The 22,969-nt window shown below is 40.2% G+C and overlaps 1 protein-coding gene across 6 annotated transcripts in view; it reads right to left on the reverse strand.

The window, feature by feature from the left end:
* The window catches only part of KANK1 (KN motif and ankyrin repeat domains 1), a 634,838-nt gene that overhangs the window by 28,899 nt on the left and 582,970 nt on the right, over positions 1-22,969 (reverse strand). For all 6 annotated transcript variants that reach the window (XM_085632970.1, XM_085632973.1, XM_085632974.1 and 3 more), the window contains 5 exons: positions 20,425-20,530; positions 18,604-18,828; positions 10,696-10,783; positions 4,105-4,324; positions 2,003-2,145 (listed from right to left, as the gene is read on the reverse strand). In XM_085632970.1, the coding sequence (XP_085489096.1) occupies positions 2,003-2,145; positions 4,105-4,324; positions 10,696-10,783; positions 18,604-18,828; positions 20,425-20,530 (782 nt within the window). The remainder of the gene's footprint in view (positions 1-2,002; positions 2,146-4,104; positions 4,325-10,695; positions 10,784-18,603; positions 18,829-20,424; positions 20,531-22,969) is intronic.

The raw sequence follows: 22,969 nt of genomic DNA on the forward strand, positions 1-22,969 counted from the left end.
TGCTTCATAATCCTAGTGGCCCTTACAATGGCAAAGCTAAGCAGAGTGGCTTGACTGCTCTGGCAACAATGATGAAATATTTCCATATTTCATGGCTACATATGAAATATTCAATGTTATACTACTCCATTCAGTACAATAAAAGCACCCGAGCATGTAATATACACACACACACATTAATTTACTGACCTTATAGTATAAGATTGTAACGTACATTAAAAAAAACGAATTTCACTGGAAAAAAGCAAAGGTTAAAGTAATGTAACAATTACGTGTCGGAATGTGAAATTAGCTAATGTTACGAAGCCCTGAAATACACCAGTTGTAGGTTAGTCAAAAAACTATAACGTTAACCCCCAACATGCAGCCCCGGAACTCATCTATGTACAAACATTCAACCCACATGTTGTTATTTTTTTATTTTAACATCCTATACGTGATGTAATATGTGCAGTCATAAGCATTGCATGATGAGGGCAGAAGTTATAGTTTTTTGTCTAAACTAGAACTGGTGCATTTGAGTGTGTTTTGGATTACTTAACCTTAGCTCACGTCTCATTGCATGTTCTCATTGTTAATGACTAACTTGAACCTCTGTTTTTTCAGTGATTTTTATTTTATTGTTTACAATTATATTCTCGATTGGACTAACAGCCAACTCTTTGCATGCAGCGAATCAGAATTGCATACGGCCAAACAACAGGGCCTATCTGACCTCCATGGGCATCTAGTCCCTGCTGCACTCAACCTGCATAATCTTCCTTTTAATTTTACATTTTTTTCTGATGCTACGGTACTGCGGCAGTACCCATCCCACAAACATCTACCCCATGGTACTCAGTGACGCTCACATAGCACTATGGTACCATGCAGTGGCGTAACGAAACTTGAGGCCCCCCCCCCCCCCCCTTTGCTAAGTACATGAAGGGGGGCCCCCTCCGGAGCTCTCATTCCAGGGTACTGTGCAGAGGAGGTCCCCTGGAGCTCAGCATCCCCCCCCCCACACTGCAGGGGCTTTTGTTACGCCACCGGTACTATGGGTCGGAAGCTTGTGACATGAATACCGTGGTACCTCATGGAAGAGTTTTGTTGTTTCTCTCAAGAGTACTGCAGTACCTGCGACCAAACTTTTGTTTTTAATTTTAATCACTTGGGAATTACTCTGGGTGTCTACACAAGTACCAGAGAGTCAGAGTGTCCCTACCTGCCCATTTATGCGCTTTAAAAACTTATTTCAAGACACGGGGCAGAGTCCTGTAATGGCCACCGTAACAGTCTCTTGAGCTGTTGTGTCAGATGAGTCAGCTCGTGTATTACTGTGCTATGGTTCTGGCAACCGCAGTACCACATTGTTTGACAGGAGAAAATGCTCTATTTGTCAATAGGGTGCGAATATTCATTTTCCCTCCAGAACTGCAGTAGTCTCGCGGTACATAAAGGTCCAGATATCACTAGATATTCCAGGAAAATAACCACTTCATGTCCTCCAGAGCACATCTTTAAATGCAAATTTATTGGAAGCTACCTAACAGATTTACACCAAATAATGGCAGGAACATTGATGAGCAAACTCTTGTTTTGGAAAGTTTTATACAGATTCATTGAACGGCGCTGAATTTATTAAACAAGAAATGTCTTTCTTATGGAAAGTCAGATCTAACTAGGACTACACTAGTGCCATCAATGTAATGTATATACACATACATACATATATATGTGTGCGTGTGTGTATATATATATATATATATATATATATATATATATATATATATATATATATATACACATTTATATAAATACAGAGAGAGAAAGAGCAAACAATGTCATTACATTTCAGAATTTGCACACAAGTATGGTCAAATCTGTGTCAAACATATTAGGATAACTGTATATTGTCCTCTGGCAAAGAGTTTTTGTGGAATATAAATGACAATTTTAAAGATAGTAATGTGAACACAGTGCAGATTGTGTATCATTTAAATGTGGAATGGACGCTACTGACCTGGCTCGCCTTAGCATTCACGTCACCACAACTGAAGAGCTCCTCCACTATCTTCATGTCTTTTTCAGCCTCCACAGCTGCAAGGGCAGCGAGCATGATGGGAGTGTAGCCAGCCTTGTTCTGGTGATTTACATTGCAAACATCTGCAGATGGAAACAAAGAAACTTCTTCAATGGTAGTGATATGAAAACAGCAATTGTGCCAGTGGAGTGAATGCCCTCTTACATTGGTTTAGACAGTGGACGACCACACGAATGGAACGCATAATGAAAAGGATAATAATGAAAGGATAATAATGAAAGGATAGGGGAGCAGAGACCAGGCCAGCAGGATTAGGGGAAAAAAATCTTCATAATTAGCGACTGTGCTCGTGCAATGAAATGTGAGGGTGATGCACACTTTACTAAGAATAAGCTTCACAAAATTAAAACAAATTGTCTACAAGCCACATCACTAAGACACAGTTTCCCTGCTGCCACAAGAGGCTATACTTTTGACAAGTTATCACTGCCACGCCGTTCACACGGTGGAAAACTGCCGACTCTTTCTGTAAATTAACAATGACCCAATTTTAAAACAAATCCGAGAACACAATAGCTCTTCTAAGTCAGTGTCAGTAAATTCAAGTAATTTTCTTCTGCATTTCAAACCGTGTGGGTGTTTTCTACAGCAGAAGCTAAACAAGTATTTCCTTGGACTCGGAGAGGTCTTTCTAAGAGAACGAAAAATCCTGATTTAAGAACTGTAGCAGGCTGGCCATGTGCCGATTTCCCTACAAGCGGACATATAACATTTTTGTACAACCTATGTTTTTCTTTCGGATACTTTTAGCAAACTTTTGATATGCTTATATTACAATTTCCAGCACCAAGTTCTTTACTAACACCAACTTCATGTAATACAAAGATTACTCTGGTGGATAAGTTTACCTTTGCTCTGTGAAGATACTACGAACTGCTGTAGACATATGGAAAAGACCAGAATGACAAGCCAGTGTGCCAAGGTCAGCTGCTGCTGCTACGGTGTATTCTGGGCTATTTTATGCAAGGGCATCTTTGTCCAGGATGTACAGAGCTTTGTTGCTCATGGGTCCCTCGATGTTGCTTGGGAGGACGCAAATCTCAGTAGTGTTGGTGCATGATTTAAGGTAAGGCTGATTGTGGCAATGGGAAAGCAGTGGCATGTTGGAAGGGGTATGCGTTCCTCAGACGTTGCATCCTTTCTAGAGTGGGGTGCCAAATAAAAATCAGACACCATGCTACAATACTTGGAACAATTTCTTAATGCAACTGGACCAAATGCCATGGAAGTAGAGGTTCCTCAAGTGGCATACAATCAATCTGCTGTATCACAGTTTACAGAGCTCACAGATGGCCATTTAATATACTTAATTACACGGTGAGATGTGATAAGACCATTAAATAACACTTTCATTTTAAATGATTTCAAAGTACATTATATATATATATATATCCCCTTCCGTGCTCCCATTGGCCAACGGCCGTCGCGAGCACTACCTGGCTAGTGCTGCACACGTCCGCTGGCCGACGCGTCCCGCCCACTTTTTCAATTTGCGCCGCAGTTAAGCAGATATATATATATATATACACAAATTATATGGAGTGTTATGAGGTGGGTGGTGAGGACAAAGGTGAAGTGAAGCACAAACAATGTAATTGAACTTCATTTAATTAATTTAATGATTTATTGAATGGCTATCTGTAGTCGCGTCAAATGGTTGTGGTAGTGTATAATGGGGATTCTATGGGTCTTTCCTATCAGAAACTGGTAGTTTAAAGTTTTTGGAGCTGTTGTGAGTGGCAGCGTTTTGTGTTTGTACATTAAAAATAAATATGTTTAAAGAAACTATTTTGTGTGCTAACCCTGACCAATTCACGCATGCACCTGTCACACAACATTTTTACCAAGTGCAACCACTGCCTCTGTGGAGGATAGAATATTTAAAATACAGCTCCAGTTATTTGGTAGTAGGCAATGTTCGAAAATCACAGCCTTTAACGGAGGTTCGAGATACTTACAAAATGCAATGCAACATGCGAATTTAACAAATTAGACGTCCATTAAATAAAACAAAAACCTACCTGCATCCAGAAGAAGCTTGACAATTTCGAAGTTTGAGTGTGACACGCTGTAATGAAGTGCTGTGTTTCCATTTCCATCAGACATGTTTATGATGTGCCGGAGGACGCCAAATGAAACCTCACTGAATGCAGCTATGTAGTCGCCCACCATTGAGGGAACAGCCGACTTCTGACTTGATACGCGGAACCATTCATTTTGGATGGTGTTCAAACAGAGCCGCTGCAAACATTAAATCAGCAATTTTAACCAAGGCTCTTAAACTGCAAGCACACACAACCAATCACATGTATTGCTAACTGTACAACTCACTTTGCTCCTCTGTAGCTGATCCTGTATTGAACTGTTCAAGAGGATGTGCACTAAACATACTAAATGCTCAAAAGTTGCTTTCCCCAATTGATTAGCTTTGCAAACTTAGCTGATCAACAGAAAACGATGCTGCCTGCAAACAGGATATTACTCAAAATGGAGACCGATCGCTGCGCAAACAAACTGAAGCAGTAAAATTACATTTTTGTTTCAGTCGAGTAAATATTCTATATTGGTCCCAATGAAGTCCTAACTGTTTCTTGGTGCCCGCACCAAAGGATGCAAAGAAGAGAGGATGTGGCCTAAGGACTAGAATGGTCGACCTCGAAGCTGGGGAGCCGGGTTAGAGTCTCGTTAAAGACGCTCAACATCCTGTGATTCTGGGCAAATCACTTAATCTCCCTGTGCCTTCACAAAAAAATGAATGTGTCTGCCTGTAACGAAACTGGTGCCCATGTAAAGCGCTCTGACACCTTCAGGTCGTGTTTGCACTATATAAAACTCTATAAAAAAAATAATTATAATGATAATAAGAGAGACTCAGAAATCCGGTTTAGCTTAACTATGCAGTGGCTGCGCTGAGGTTTGTTAGCCTAACTACAGAGAACGGTTTACTGTGCCACATATCGAAGTCTACAGACAGGGGATTCTGACAATGGATAAGAACAGTCCTTTTCCTCCAGTTTTTCTATTCTCATTCCTGAACTTTGCAGCCATATCCTAAACTCTGTCACAGGCGTATTTACCCTTGAAGTCTGAGTAGAGGACAGAGAGGAGGTAGAAAAAGCTACTAAAAATAAGCATAGCAACTGAGCTGTATTTATGCCTGATGCATAACTCTTTAAAGAGAGAATGTGTAATACAAGTAATTCAGTGTATGGTACATGGGCACTGCACCGAAAGAATAGCATTGCCATTACTTTGACAAACTTTAAAACATTTAAATCGTTTATCATAAGAGCGTTATTCAATCATGTAAAATCAATCATAAAAGCAATACAAATATTACGTATATATAAATATATATAAAACATTCAATGATACAGTTTCTCCATAAATTCATATAATTAAAAAATGTAGGTAATAAAATAAAATAATTTTTACTATTGCAAAGGGCAGATTTTAAAAATGGGCAAACGCTAGAGGCTTGCATATAACAAAGCCAGATCGTTTTTAATCGATACTACAAAAAGAAAAAAGACAACTGAGTAAGTATGCCCAGTGCATGAACTGATGGTAGAATATCCAGCAGTTCTCACTCAATCAAAAGCAGAAAGTACTGAAAATGTGACGGAAATCACTGGTTCCAACTTTTACTTTACAAATATCGTGGTACGGTCATTGCAACACAACCATATTATATGGGTCGAGGTGAGAAAAGATGCAAGCTTTATATAAATAGGTGGTGTTAAATAGCAGCTTTTACCACTCTGGAACTATCAAATAAGAATACTATCAAGAAAAGAGTGGGACTAAGCCTACTGTATTTTCAAAAAGGCAAATCATTTAAGAAAGTCCCAAAAAACACCTGAGCTCTCTGGGAATGCGCTTTAAACAAGGGAACAGGGATCTTCTGGGAACAATGAGAGTTACTAGAGATGACAAGAATAAAAGCAAATTAAAGTTTATTTAACTGGAGTAAACCAATCAAAGATTATAGCCCGCTTGGGAAAAGGTCCCCGCCTTCAAACAGCCACTATAAAAAGGGAGACCTGCCTCTATACCAAGCAAGTAAAGCTGAAATGATGCATGGAAAAGATTACATTTACAATAATAATTTGCTTGAAATAAAAATCCTTAATTTGCTTTAGACTGATGAATGAGCCAAAAAGACAATGGGCCTTATTTAGAGTTTGGCGGACGGGTACTCTGACACTGAGACGGAGATCCACCCTATCACAAGTGCATCTTCCTCCAAACTGTAAATCAGGCTCTGTTTTGCCAGAATGGAGAGTCTGGCATTGTTTTGAAGAGCAATAACTTGCCAGTGGCTGGGTCTTGCTACTGACAAGACAACAATGATGTCTTTCACATATCAAAATGCAGTGCCACAAAATGCAATTTGTTTAAAAGAGGCTTGCAAGCACAGCAAAACTAATATTTCAGTTTCACTAAGCTTAAGTGTATTTACTGTTGATAACAATGGGCACACATCTATCTCTTTTGGACAAAGAATTATCACCAGACCAGACTTCAGGCAGTAACATTTGTGAGTCAATGCCAGTTTTGGCTGAATAATAACACTGCACTGCATTTTTATGTTTCTATTTTTAAAAGAATCTATAGAATTCTTGATTAATGGAGTCAGCACCTGAGCTGTGCTAAATGGCATATCGCAGATTGATTGAATGAATTAAGTCACCTTGGCCTTCACCCATGGTCGTGTTACAGAATGGTCAGAAATTGGATTATTAATTTGGGAGGGAGGTACCCTTACCGACTCAATAAGCCCAACTCTGGTTAGGTCAAAACACAGTTCTGAGGCAATTTCCCCTCAAGCAACAGGCAATCCCCAGGAAAGCGCATGCTAAATTCAAGAAGTACCAACAATCTTTAAGTAAAAAACACAACACGACATTCCCAAAACAGCTTAGACAAAAGGGGAAACTTTAACAAGCACTCCCTCAATTGAGACCTGAATGCATGAGAAAACTAGCTCGATTTAATGTACTGATGTTACAATAATTAGTGAGTTGCAAAAGGGTATGAACAATACTATTGCTCTAGAAATATCTCATTTGGACTATACAGAACATCACTGACAACTGTAAATTACCCAGTTATCCATTCTCAGAAATGCCAAACATTCTTCACCTCACTGGATGAATATGTTGATGCAAAAAAATAATTAACGTTAGGGTATGTCATATCCACTAGGGTCAATTTTTCTATTCTAGGGACTGCAAATTAAAATGATGATCCGCCATCGCGAGTTGAATCTTTCCTTGTAAAAACGATTAGGCTGAGTGGTGTATTTTAGCAGCTGTCACTAAAATGCATTAAGAATGCAGAGAGAATTTTCAAAGAATGCTAAGCAAAAAGCCACCTTTTATTTTTTAGGTTTGTTTATAGTCTGCTAAATCCAGATCATCCTAGCTTCAAGCAACACTCACTTCACTGACAGTAAAATGTGTGATAGAATCCTTTTACTAAAAACATTGACATTTTCTAAACTGGAATAACTAGCTCAGATCTGGGTCCTCAAAGAGCGATTTGGCACAGATAGAGGCAACCTGAAGGGTGGGACTCATTTCTATTTTATGTTAAATTAATCGAAGAGAAATACACAATTTTTAACTATGGGCAGCTTTCAAGCTAAGGGCATCATAAATTACTTTTATTTCATAAATATAACTGCAAACCCGACCATTTTTTGACATTAGAAGAGGCGAAGCTGTTTTTAACTAAACATTTTTTATGTTGCAATGGCAGTTTAACTGAAGCCATGTTTTTGAGATATGGTATTTAACTAAATGTTTGTTGCCGCATTGCAAACCGAGAGGCATGTTACATGCGACCAAATAATAAAATAAGTCCTGGAAAAGTTCTAATCCTAGGCGATATTTCAATTATGCCGGCATAATAGGCGCTCGTGCTGGTAAAATTCTATTGTGAGAGCACTACAACAATGCAAGCAGACAATGTGCAGCTCTTGTTAACGGCACTTGTGGGGTTTTTTGTGCGAATTTTTTGGCACACAGTACATTGTGGGGTTTTTTGCGTTCATTGCTTTGCACAAAGTACATCCTCACATTCAAACTTGACACAAGGATGCTTTTTGCACTAAAATATAGGCCAAAAAGTCACATTAGTGTTTTGTATATTTTTCTTTAAAAAGTTCGTTTAATTCGGCAAAAGGAGATCACCCAAATTTCACAACCCTATAATAATGTTATGACATTTCAGTGTTCGATCAAAACAGACCTGCATAGCTGAGTGTATAATTGTATTTATGCTTTGGTACCATCAAAGGTGTTTCGCCTATATCACTTAGACTATAATAAGGCATCTTTTGTGAAGAAAAAAAATTCCTCTATACAACGTACAATGTTAGGTCTTCCGGCATCATGGTGTCGTCTCCAACTTTACAATAGGTGTACTGTTGGCTATACTTATTGTAGATGTTTTCTACTAGATATTAGACTGTAAGGGTGGGGAACACTCATCTTTGGCAGTATTTCAGTTCTTCAGCTACTCGGAGGGGGGAGTGGGGATGTAGGAGGTGGGAGAGATTACAGAATTTTGCAGTTAGAGATCTAAGGGGGCAGAACTGGAAATATGTGGCTAAACCATGGACTTCTAATCACCAAAATGCTAGGGATAGCAGAAGTGATATGGTACACTCTTTAACCCCCTTGAGCATCACAGGGTTTGACCCATCTCTTGCCTCTCAACAGCCTCCTATTTGCTGCTTAGAGGCTAACTGAAGGGAAAGTGTGTGGACACAGAATATAAATGTGTCTCTAAGAAACCTGTTTATTTGCTAGTAATGCCGTTCCATTCATGACTACTGAGAGCAGGGATAGCAAGGGCAGTCACTTACAAGGGGCAAGTCAGTGTTAGCAACTGATACAGTGATCTACTTCAAATTAATGTCAGTGTGCAAGGGAGAGGATATAAAAGGCGACAAGTATGGACAAGTTAAAGAAGGCAGATAACTAGATAGGAAAGCAGAAAAGGTGGCGTGCCAAGCGGGAACCTGACGTGGGACGAACCAGACAAAAGAGAAAGATGGGGTCTTTGATGTGCTGCTGGACGATGGGGCACTTACAGATCAAAATAACATTAAAGGCAGGCAGAAACATTTTGGAAAGGGTGGAGGCACACGGGAGCACAAAACAAGACCACAGTCAATCAGGCATCTAAATGTGCGTCCACTGAATCAGAACTTTTAAAAAACTTGAACGGACGGAGAAAGTGTTACGAAAATGTCGCCCTTAGTATGATGCAAAACTTGTGTGTACACAAACTACAACGATCAATGAATCTGGAATTTATAACAAAGATTGTTAATGAAAAAAGCAAGACTGCAATCATCAGAATGCACTGTGGATATTAGAAATAATCCTTTAATGAATAAGATTAAATTAATTTTGACCGAAGAGAGCTGCCTCAACTTAATACTTGTAAATAAACATGCTCCCTCCACCCACTGATCAGAGTTCTTTAAACGTTATCTGAATGCTCTGACGAGATTTGTACTTTTCTAATCATAAAGCAAATACCAAGTACTTGTTTGTGTTTCCCCAAACATTTTGTAAGACTAATTTAGGCTGAGGCAAGCCATTGTTTGCAAGAATGGACTTAGTTTTAGCTGAGTGGACACTATGCTCTTTCTTGATAAATTAAGGACCTCTTTTTTCAAAGCTGCAATTAAATCATCTTTCACAACCCACTCCATCCTCCTTTTTTCTGTACACCGCTAATCCTCCTAAATATCATCCTTCCCTTGATTTCACTGGTGTCTCTGGTCTAAACTTGCCCGATTTCATGGAAGCAACGTGGGTTTAAAAGGTTTGTTCACATTCATGTTTTGCTGTATGTACTCCTCTGTTTGAGCGGAATGTTTTCCCTAAAGAATTCGAAAGGGTTTTCATGCCTTTAGGTGTTACAAGCTTTAAAAAGGACATTTATGCTTCTAAACTGGAACAGAGCACAATGGCACTTACTGCAATAGAAATGTCTTCCTACAAATCAGAACTTTCTGCTTAATTATGTGTGGTAAAGGGAAGACAAAACAGGGAGGAAAGGTTGGAAGATAAGGGTCGCAAAGCAAAGGTTTACTGCACATACAGCAAACATAGGGTGCTCAGTCTTGCATGCAGTGTCTCATAAAACGCATACAGACATTTTGCATGACAAAACACCTGGTTTAGGAATGTAGTTTGTGGGGGAAATGAACGCCAATAAGCACCACATTTCAAGTGAGTACAAGGAAACAATATTTTCGGCAGAGAAAAAAACAACTATCCTTAAACAGAGGCTGGAAAATCAGCTAGAAATAGGGTTAAGGTGTAGTCTTAGAAATCGAAGCCTGGCGTAAATTATGAGGTCCTTCTAAGAAGAGCAACCAACATCTCTAAGCCCCAAAAGACAAGAGTCACAAAAGTAAGACAGGAGTAGACAAATCTCCTCTCTTAGACTTCCGTCTTTCAGAACATAAGTTTGGTGAAATAGCAAGGTACTACCAATTTTAACTGACTAAGAATTTACAATGCAAGATCTGTATGGAGTAGAATCTCTGGAACATGATATAAAACACCTCAAATGATTAAACTTACCCCATCTTTACTTGCTAGTGCTTTGGGGTCATTAACATTGTCCTTCAAAATATTGCATGCTGACAGCATCTTCTCGCTCAATTCGTATCTGTGTAAACAAATAAGCATAAAACACAAAAAAGTGCTTTAAATAATACTGCTTCTACACTTAAGATTAATCATGTGCAAGAAACATTGCATGGCTTGCACTGAACGTTAAGAATTAATGCAAATCAGCAGATTTCATTGGCACTGTTGCACACATCCACTTGACTGACCATAAAACGCATTCCTTTAGTGACCCAAAAAAAAACAAACGGACAATAAAAAATAAATTTAAAAAATGATCACCCACACATCACAAGATAATTCTTCAAGACCAATAAGAACATGGAAAATAAACGAGAAAATGTCAATATTACATAGAAAATATAACTTTCACAACTACTATTGTAAAAAAGGCAAAAAATATGGTGTAATATTGTTTGCCTGACATTGTGCATGAGCAAATACTTGGTAAACTAGAAGTTTTACAATAGCAAAACATGGGAAAATCTCCAGATGTCTTGGGTAACAACATAATGTGGCACCCATCTGCCACGGAGGATAGTAGCATAAGCTTTAATGGAACACTGTGGGTTAAGTTGTCCAAATTGGTCAAAATCTCAAAACAATGGATCCAGGAACATAATATTTTCATGTATGCTTAAACCAGAAGTTGTTTTAGTGTAAGACTGTTGTGAACCTGAATATGAATTGATGCACTTTATTCAACGGCTGCTATTGTGTTATCTATAAAGCGCCAAATATCTGGCAGTGTGCACTAGGAATGTTTTGTCCCTGGTACATATAGGTTTATAAATGTAGTGGAATCTGAATTTTGACCCCTGAATTGACACCACATGTACATATAGGTCTTACTCCATTAATAATCGTGAACGTTGTAGACCTAAATATGGATTATTGACTGACACACTTTATTTCACTGTTGTCAGTGTGTCAGTCGCGATGTTCCAGGCAGTGTTTATTAAAGAATGTTTATCCTTGGTGCATAATTGATTATAAATGCAGCTGCACCTGAACCTGGTACTCTGATTTGATTTACAAGTATAGATAGGTTTTATTCTTTTTTTTTTATCAGGGACAGATACCAACTGTACTGTAATTACTGCACCTTATTTCTTGCTGCTATCGTCTTATTACTTTTGTTGTGCCAAGCCCTGAAAGTACCCATGCCTTGTTCAAAGTGATTCCAAACCCTGTCGATTTTTTATAGGACCGATGAAGGAATAGTTTCTTACCTGTAACTCTTGTTCTCTCGTAGTGGAATTTCCATTATAGTCATAAGCACCTGAATAGTCCCGCCCACGTGCAGGGACCCCGGAGCACTTCTTCAATAAATGTCTTCTTAAGTGGGGACTTTTGCCTTTCTTCGGGAAGGCCTGCAAAGAAGCTTAAGAAAGATACAGATTATGCAGCTTACATGCGTAAGCTACAAAAGCTGAATTCTTCATCATGAAGTTAAAAAATTTGCCATTTGTGTATAATTTCAGGATGTTTTAGCAAACGGCATAAATCTCCCTTACAAATTCGGTTTTATGATGGAGATAGAGGAGAGCGGGGCAGTGTAGCCTCATAGGCTGTCATTATGAGGTTAAAAATAGAGACTGTGCCGTTAAAAAACTCAAAGACTACCAGCATCCCATCATGCTCAGCAGGTGGCAGTTGTCTCAGTACTTTAAGGCGATGTATGATAATATGTAGATTGCATGGATACTTCTGTCCCCTTCCACCGGGGAGGAGGGAGGGATGCTTAGGACTATAATGGAAATTCTCCAGCGAGAGAACAGAAGTTACACATAAGAAACTATTCCTTCTCTCGTAGGGATTTCCATATATTCATAAGGATAGAGAAGCAAGCCCATCCCCACTAAGAGCGGTGGAGAAGACAGAGGTTCAATGAAGGTAGCCTTTAAGCAAATAGATTTCAGAGGGAAGCCTGCCCTACTTGAGCGTCTGCTCTAGCATCAGTGTCTAGGCAATAGTGTTTAGCGAATGTGTGAACAGATTTCCACATAGCTGCTTTGCAAATATCCGCTATTGGGAGATTTCTCATTAAGGCTAAGGCAGCAGTACCCACTTTACCTCTAGTGGAGTGTGCTTTAGGTTTAGCGGACAGTGTTTTGTTAGCTTTTTGATAGCACAACCTGATACAGGAAACTATCCATCTGGAAATGGATTGTTCCAGAAGTGGTTAAACCAGTATGGACCGGACTACAGTTGATAAACAATTGGTTCGATCTGCGCATGTCCTGCGTTTTATCGAGATAGAATCTTAAAACTCTCCTCACATCTAGGGAATAAAAAGTTATTTCCGCTGGGGTAGAGGGCTTCTGACAGAATGTAGGTAATGAGATGGTCTGATAGACACGGAAGTCCAAAAAACACCTTGAAGAGGAGTTTTGTGTGAGTCCTCATGACCACTTTGTTAGAGTGGAAGACTGTGTATGGTTCGTGACAACATAGTGCTTGGATCTTACTAACCCTGCGGGCTGATGTTATCGTTACAAGGAAAGCTGTCTTCAAGAAAGGTGTTGCAGGGAGGCTTTGTAAATAGGCTCAGAGGAATCCTGCATAAGGCGCGAAAGGACTATGTTAAGTTCCCAGCGAGGTGAGGGACGTCTACTGAAAGGGAGAACCTTCTCCATCCCTCCTAAACAAAAATCTTTATCACAATAATTTTGAAAAAAAGAATGATGTGAAGGACATTTTGTGTAGGAAGTAAGTGCTGTCAGGTGAACCTTTACAGAAGAGAATTGTAAGCCAGATTTAGCCAAGTGTAGTAGGTATGGAAGAATGATATCTTGGTATGTAGTAGGGTCCGCTTTTGCCTGCCTGGTGTTGATTGAGGATCCCAAGTAATGCAAATTCTGAACTGGAGATGGGGTTGAATTTTGAGGTTGACATGAAGCCCCAACCGTTGAAGGAGATCGCAGGTCTACTTGAAGTAAAGGTGGGCTTTCCGAGACGTTGACGCCTTTATGAAACAATCGTCTAGGTGTGGGTAGAAGAAGATTTGGTGCTTTCTGAGGTGGGCTGGCACCACTGCCATGCACTTTGAAAACATTGTGGGTGCTGACCATATACTGATAATGGTCCTGTCCCACAAACCTTGAAATGTTTTGATGCTTTCTGGCAATCGGAATGTGAAAGTATTGTGAAGGTCGATGGAACAAAGCCAATCTACCAGGTGTAATTGGGGGTAGATTTGATGTAATGTCAGCATTCAGCTCTTCTCTTGTCCAATCCACTTGTTGGCTATTTTGAGATACAGCATGGGGTTGAAATTATTTTTGTCTTTCTTTTTCACCATGAATTACTTGGTGTCAATGCCTGTCTTCCGTCGTCTGTGGGGAAAGGCTTCCACCGCCTTCTATACGAGGATGTTGATTTCTGACCATAGCAATGTAAGATGGAAATTGGACGGTTTCGGAGGAATGGATGGTGGCAGGGTGGTGCACCTGAGACAATATTAATTTTGCACAATACTCAGAACCCAGGCGTCTTTTGTGATGTGTTGCCACTCTGTTAGATAGTGAGACATGCTTCTCCCTGCCAGAGTGGGTAACAGAAGAGGGGAAGAGAGGATTCATAATTGGGATCCTGTTGCCAGTTTACCCCATTGGGCAGGCTGTTGAACAGAGCATCCTCTCATCTGTTTTCGCTGGTACAACCTTTGGTGTTGCTGTTGAGATCTACCTATATACCACTGAGGGGTTTGAACCCTCTGAGAATAAAACAGACGTTGGTAGGGTAGGAATGATCTTCTTGGTTCTTTAGGTTTCTCTAGACCCACTGCTTTGAGGGTCTCCATTTTGCTTTTCATTCTCACCATTTAATCATGAGCGCGACTTTCAAAGAGAGTGGAACTGGAGAACGGCAAGTTCTGTATACGTTGTTGCAGCTCCAGCTTGAGGGATGTCAACCGGAGCCAAGCATGCCTCCTTAAGGTCACTTCATGACCGTATCCATGTATGGCTACTAGGGAAGAATCTGCAGCTGTGCTAATCACCTGATTAGACACTATGGTCCCCTAGTTGACCATATTCATGAAGTCTTCTCTTGGGAGATATTCAGCGAAATGCTGGAAGGAATCCCAGAGGGCTCTGTCATATCTGCTGACTGCTTTCATTGATGTTGCTGACGTGCTGCAGACTTTGTTGCCTGGTGAGTCCAGTTTCCTGCTCTCTTTAACCGGAGGAGCAGATCATGATGGAGATGTGGAAGGGTACTTCTTGGCCTCTAATATTTCCACAGAGTCTAGAGCCCGGTATTTCTTCTGAAGCCTCAACGAAGCAGGCCTAATTAGGGCCAGTGTCAAAAACAGCTCCATTGCTGGCTCTAGGAGGCCAGGGACCAACGGAAGTAAGGTCTGGAAGATGTATGTTGGTGTAGTGTGTCGAATATCACAGATGTGGAAGGCGTTGAGACAGACATCTGTGCATTCAGTTTAGCCATCCCTCGTAGCAAGACCTCTTGGAAGGTTGTAATGTCATCCACAGGGGAGATACGAGGAGAATATCCTCCTGTAGACATGGAAGAAGTATATAAGTCTTTGGTAAGATCTTGCTCTTATATGGTGAGACTTGTGGCATTGGTGAGACTGGCACGAAGATGTTGATAAGCGCCTAGGATAGCTCGAACACTGGTGCGTTTGAAGTCACCAACTATTCTTCGGAGCTGCAGTGCCTCTGGGTGGAACTGGCTTCACTGGAGGAGGTGCTATTGGTGGTGGTGGAAGAGGCAAGGATGGTTGCAGAGGTGGAGGTAGCGCAGATGGTAGTAGTGGTGCAGGAGGAGACAGAGGTGGAGCAAGTGGCTCAGGATGAGGAGGCAGATGATGGCACCGGAATGGGAGATCGTGAATATGATTTCACATACTGAAGGTCTGGAGAAGAATATATTATTTTCCTCGTCTTTGTCTCCTTGACATCGAGAAACCATTTGACATCTCACTGTGATATTTAAAAGTTGTTCCACTCCTTGGTGCTGACCTCCCTAGACGCAGAGCCACTCCTTCTAGTAGACAATGTACTCCTCAACGTCAACCGCAGCTTGCAAAATCGACGGTGTATGGCTTTTCGAGGTTGACTAGGGTTGCCTCGACATAGAACGATGTAGCTTACTCGATGTCGATCCAGTTCTTAGCAGGGAATAAGTCAGCACCATACCTTACCAGGACCGATGCCATTTTTGCCCTGAAAACCTCTTTTCAGGCCTCTAGCGTCCTCTAGAGTTTGAAGAGCCCTGGTGGAAGATTGACCTTCCCCTTGCTCTGAGGTCCCACCTTCAGGCTGTTATTACAGTCGCTGTCTCTCTTCAGTCCCATGAAGGTGAATCTTTTCCCTTTCACGTAAGGCACACTGCGAATAATTCCTGCAATGATGACATGTCATAAACATGAGATGGTGGTAGACAGATGATACAGATCTCGTAACGGTCTGTTTTGGCCTTCCTCACACATCTTGGGCACTTGTCAAATAATAAACATTTTATTTGACTAAACAGTTCACATTTCGGTCATAAACAGAAAAAAACAGGGAGATGAAAGGCATTGAATAAAGGTGTTGTCACCAATGTCTGTAGAGAATTGTGAGAGAAAAAGCCTTAAAAGATGGCCGAACTTAATGCTCCTGTCAGCAGCAGCTGGAAAAAAAAAAAACCTGAAGAACCTGCCACCTGCTGAGCATGATGGGATACTGGTAGTCCCTGGGTTCTTAAAGGTGCTGTCTCCATTTTTAACCTTATAATGACAGCCTATGAGGCTACACTGCCCTGCTATCCTTCATCTCCATCGTAAAAAAGGGCTTCTGAGGGAGATTTATGCTGTTTGCTAAAACATCTTGAAGTTATACACAAATACTTTGGTCTGACCCTTTTTTAACTTCATGATGAAGAATACGGGTATTGTAGCCTATGTATGCAGACTGCATAATCTGTCTCTTTCTTAAGTGTCTTTGCAGACCGCCCTGAAGGAAGGCGTAAATCTACACTTAAGAAGATATATATTGAAGAAGTGCTCCTGGGTCCCTGCACATGGGCGGGACTATTCAGTGCTTATGACTAGCAATGGAAATCCACTATGAGAGAACTGATAGTTACTGTATGACATAGGACACAGGCCCAAAGCCACGGCCATAGCCACACATATGGGGTGGCAAAAATGCTACTATATATTTTGCACTTTACACTTCTACTGCTATTGTCCTGTTACTCTAGGTCTTGGCAATGCCCATAAAAAAACACGCTTGTTCCTGGCCATGTGTCTGTAATATATGTGGAACCCAAATATGGGTTGGTTAATTGATCCTTTTAATATACAGATGTTTTTTATAGGTTATGATTTTATTGATGATCTAATGCTGTATATAATGTACTGTATGCTTCAATGGTTTTAAACCAAATGAAGATCTGTATCTAACTACCTAGTGTAAGACGATAACTAAAGTCAAACAACGGGTGTGAAGTTTGCATGGAAAGAACCAGAGGTAAGCCAGAGAAGCAGCTTTCAAGGTTCTTTGGGCAAATACATGCTTTATTTTTTGAAGAAAACCTTTTTTAGATTTATATGAAAGGGAATTGTAAGTACCGAGACATGATAATGAAACTACCCTAGCATGAATGAAATTAAAGGCTAAAATGAAAACTTGGTAAAAAATGTACACACTCTTGGTACTGCAGCAGCTTATCTTCAAAAAACAAAAGCCTGCGTTGCTGGGAATAGCACGTTATTTTCTCTGGACATTCTTCGTCGTACTTAATTCAAAGCCTGAAGCTCATTATTTGCATAAACAGTTTGTACCTAAGCACACTTACTGACAGCTTAGATGTAATTAATACCTTTAAGCTGCTAACACAAGTTCTTTAATCTGCTAACACATAAATTATCATTAACTACAGCACTGCTAAGCAAGAACCTCAATCAAAAAGTCCAAATGGTGCCACTGCACCAAATACTATGCTGATTAATTTTCTAAACTAAAATGGTACTGTGATATTTTGTCCTTGTTTTAAACTCAACAACCCTCTTTCATCAACTGCAGATATTCACCAATGACCATTTAAATACAGTATTTAGAATACCCAACTTAAAAAAAGGAAAAAATGTGCCCCTCCTAACTCCAAATGAAATAAAGCTGACTGAATAATAACCCTGTCTAAACCTTTTTTGCAGACAGAATCAATAACTTTTCATAGATCCAAGGCGTCAAATTGGAAAGGAACATTATACTTACTATAGCAGGAACATCAAACAATGACATTTTTAAAATCAATCTATTAACGTAAACTTAGTGTATTTTGTAAGTGTGAAGATCATGATTTTTTTTTTTTTAAAGTATAATCTTGGGATAGCAAAATAGTGAAACAGAAAAATATGTAAGGTTAATGTTACAACAAAACAAGCTAGAGGACAGTATAAAAGACAACCCACTTAAACTCTGCTGTATGTAGTTTATGAGCCACAGAGTACAGTCATACAGAGAATTAGGGCACTGTATTCCCGGCACTTTATGGATAGCTAAAAACCAGAAATAGCAGCCACTCCAAAGAAATATATATTAGCCCATCAAAATGAGGAAATATTGCTTTTTCATCATTACTAATAAACAGTAAAATATTGTTTGCCAAAAAAATTCAAAATGCATACCTCAACCATAACTCAGTTTCAATGTTTTTTACACCATTTTACTAATGCTGGTAAAATGGTTCAGCAAATCAATGCTCATTACAGACATCTGCCGGTCACGAGTTTGAATACCTTGGAGGTAAAATGATTACCATAAAATGAGGTATAATATCACTTAATTCAGAGCACTTACAAAATGCCAGAAGTGGAGTATTAACGCTATAAGTAGCAATATACCCTACCTTTCTCTGATTTCCACCTTCTCTGGTTCTTTCTCGTCCATATGCACTTTAGTTTCCTCTAGAGTTGATGAAAAACTTTCTATGTGAACACCATCTGCTCCACTTAACAAACCCTTTTGCATCTCTATCACTTCACCATGAAAACCTTTTGCCCTCTGGCACTCATCAGATTCTGTGGAGGTGCTCTCATCCGAACTTGAATCATCACTGGATGTGGTCTCATACCTTGAAAAAAATGAAATATTTAATAAAAATGCACAGCAAACATCACCCCTAATTATTACTTCGAACTATCGAATTAAAGCAAGTAATGCTTCAGTTTAACTGTTAGCTTCAATAAAAGGCATTTATGGTCACCGGATAAAACACATAGACATGCCCAACAGAGTATAAACATCAACAAGCAAAACAAACGCTAAAGCATCAAACAATGCAAGGACCCACATCAACTAAGTGAGAATGTAGAGTCATCAATCACATTATGCCAATATCCAGGAAAGAGGTTATTGACCACAATAGTGAAAATTATGTACATGTGTCCATGTGGTAGTCTTCCAGTGTATTTCTCAACATTTGGTTTCGAGAAAGTTTGACATTCTTCTCCATCCCCACTATGGGGAAGCGAAAGATGGAGAATGGTGGAAGAGGCTGGGAGCATGGCATAGGACGTGTGGTGGAAGTGGCTCTGGGGCTGTCAGTAGGGCCCGAACTGACCAATTCATCCCTACCGGTTACTTTGGTTTTTTTTCCTACAGAAGTACTTTAAGAAAAGATTATACTGTAAATTGTTTTAACAGATCTCCATACCAATCGCATAAGAAGCATGGAATGTATTAATATGTCTAGCATTAGCTAAGACCTTTTTGATTTTCCTAAAATTATATATAGCTAATGTACATAAAAATAGGGGATATTAGCCAACCTACTTCATTCATTGATCTGTGTCATTCACATATTTCTACTGCCCACTAAAGCATACAGTATGGGAATGCGAATCAGCCCACTTCTGCCACTGGCGACTTCGCTGCGAGTGACAGCATTCTGCTCTTTGTCACAAGTTCACTCTACCACAAGCAAAGTAGCTCTGTTTAGGGAAAAAACCACTATGTAAAGGTGTACTTTGCGGCCCAAAAATATTTTTGCTCTAAGCCAACATTTATCATATATGTTGCATGGAAAAACAAAACAAGTACAGGATAAGAAAAAAGGTGGGGGTTGCAACACTAGACCTCTTGGCTTTGCCAATGCTTTTTATAATGGAAGCAGAGTGCAGTTTATGAGCGGTCAATTCTGTTACAAGAAGGTATTCTACATCGCAACACCTAGAACAACTGTATAGGACAAGTAACCCGAATAAGTTCTGAAGTTGCCATAATGTCCAAATTCAACCTCTTGTAGACGTGAAGTGCTTTGGACGCCACACTGATTTGCCAATGAGTAGAGACATATTCCACTTGCTTGATTCCACAATAGGTTCAAGCAAACAAAACTTTTGATCAAGAATACTGTACAATTCTAGTCACCTCAATGGTATGAATGAACCACTCGGACTACTTATGATAGATTTTTCACTAGCTTGGGAAAACACAAACATTACGGAGAAGTGAATTGAAGCGGAAGCAAAAATTAAATAAGAGGAATGAACTGTGAAACGTAAACGAAAAGTGAAATTATATGGAGAGCTAGAGAGTAGACAATGAATAGAAAGCTGGGTGAGAGGGAGTAAAAGAGCAATGAAAGGAAGTACACTGATCAAACAAAAAAGGGAATATTGAAAGACTAGTCACACAACAGAGAGTGTGAAAACTTGCTATGCCTTACCCTCCATTAATGCCAACGAACTGAAGATTTTTCTTAGTGTTACTTGACCCCTTCTTGTCATCTTTCTTTTTCATAATAGATTTTAATGCACTCCGGTTACCTTTTACTGAAGAGAATACATTAACATTAGATGATATGAAAGCACATACTTGGAGCACATATTATATAATGTTATTCTAAAGCTGCACACATTTCCCAATGATATAACCTATTTAGTATACAGGTATATACAATAGACCGATATCGTAGTACTGCTTGTGCTAGTACCGTACCCAACCCCACACACCACCCAGTTCAACAAACAACCTACTTCCATTTTCCTTTCACAACATTTCTTTCGGTACTTGGCAAGAAAAGGCTACGAACAGCAGAGGAGACAGTTAAAGTCTGCAGGACCTTATGGGATGTTTCAGGATTAACCCAATAACACAGGCTCAAACTTGCTGCTATGAAAAGAGTCCTGCTTCTGAAGATGATGTCACTGAGGCCAAGTCTGAAACAAATGCTAGCCAGAGTTCACACCTACACCAGAGCTACCTGCCATTATGTGCAGAAGAATCTAGGGCAGAGCCAAGCTGTAGTTTGAGACGTGCTGCAGAGGAAACGATGACTCGTTCTAGCTTTGAATGAACAGCACACAAAGGCACTCCCATTTACACGGTTCAGATAAGAGGATCTGTACTGACCTTCAGCGTAAAAGGATCAACCTGATGCTAAACATAAAGCAAGGGAGAAATACTAATCAATCAATCAATGATTTGTAGAGTGCTGCTTATCAGTCATGAGGGTATCCAGGCGCTGGGAGGGAGCTGCAGCTGGGAGTTGTCAGTCGAACATCCAGGTTTTTAGGCCATTTCTGAACTTCTGTAGGGTGGGTGCAGTCCAGAGGTGGAGTAGGAGGCCAGTCCAGATCTTGGCGGCCACCACTTCTGCTTTTGTAGAAACGGGGCATGTGGGCGAGGGAGGCGGAGCGTCGTCGTCTGCCAGATTCGTGGAAGTTCAGTCTGTGGTTGAGGTAGCCTGGTCCTTTGTTGTGCCGGGCCTTAAAGGCATGGTTCAGCAGTTAGAACTGGCAATTTTCTTGTACAGGGAGACACTGGACCGCGGTGGGGTGATGTGGGCTTTTCCCAGGAGGTCGAGGAAGAGCCTGACTATGACTATAGCGTTTTGGATGGTTTGCAGTCTGCTCAATAGTTGTGAGGTGATGCCCACGTGCAGCGAGTTTCAGTAGTACAGGCAGCTGCAGATGAGGGCTTGGGTGACAGTGCGTCTGGTTGGCACCATAGCCTTCTCTTTTCATATTGTTATTGATATTGTTTAGGCCTCAGACACTTTACTCCAGCTTCTTGGCTTCTCTTCTGCCTGTCAGGTGTAAAGGGGTAGGCTGGTCCTTTCATTGCTCCAGTGTCCCAACATCAAACAAAACGTGGGATGTCTGCTAATGGTACAGAAAGAGGACTCTAAGACTAGGTGGATTGGTAGACCTGGAGGTGAGTACATGAAGACTGATGAGCGAAAGGATTTCAATACATGTTTAAAATATGAAGATTAATTTTATGGAAATTTATTAGGGTGAAGTAACGATTACCTAATTTTCATGATTTTCTTATCCCAGAGTTACCTGCTGTGGCTGATACCCTCAAAATAAAAATGTATTCCCTAATATCAAAATGTGTTATCACAGTGCACTTGTCCAAAGGTCTATTACTACTACAAAAGTTGCCTCTTGGCAATGAGAGCCTCACTGTTCGCTTGCGCCGCAAAATGGCTGTATACTTGGAGAATACCATTTTTAATTGCTGTCAGAAGACTCGATGGCCAGAGGGTCAGGCAGGCGCAAGGCAGTCCACATGATCCAGTTAGATAATACTCTCAGCCTCCTAATTTGTGTCTGAATTGGATAGCCTGTTCGAGCTGAGCACCCTCTGTGATAAGTAGATTGTGCACTTCGTGAAAAGTTCATTTAAATGTGCCCCACCACATTTAAATGAACTTAAAAATGTGGTGAGGCACAATTGCCGGTCTCAAATTGGCATGAGTAAGTCCAACATTCTTTGAGGAGACTTGGTGAGGATGGATACCTCAGACAGCAGCAGTTATAATGTAATAGTATACCTCATGGCAGTACCCTTTTAACCGTAGTAGGAAATAATAAATGTGTATCTTGGAACGTTGCAGGTCTAATGAACAAACTCTCTTGCCCTGACTGGCTCAATTTGTATGTTCCAGGAGATTTGGGCTGTTCCCCAATTTCGATCTCAGTTTGTTCGTTTTGACCAACCAGCAATTACGTGTAGAAGGGGCAGGCCGTCAGGGGGTTTGGCAACTTGGTTTAAAACCACTGTTGCCTGTTCATCTAAAATGGTTGATCTTGGTTCCCCTGATGTATTATGTGATATTTTGAAGTTGTCCACTGGGGTCTTACTGCATTTATATAATGTGTATTGTAGGAACAAATGTCATAAGGCAAACTTAGCCATTATTGACGCAATTATTGCCCACTTATTATCTCTTTCTCCCGATACATTCAGAATAGTGGCAGAGA

This window comes from Triturus cristatus, chromosome 2_1, assembly GCF_964204655.1.
Source record: "Triturus cristatus chromosome 2_1, aTriCri1.1, whole genome shotgun sequence".
NCBI lineage: Eukaryota > Metazoa > Chordata > Amphibia > Caudata > Salamandridae > Triturus > Triturus cristatus.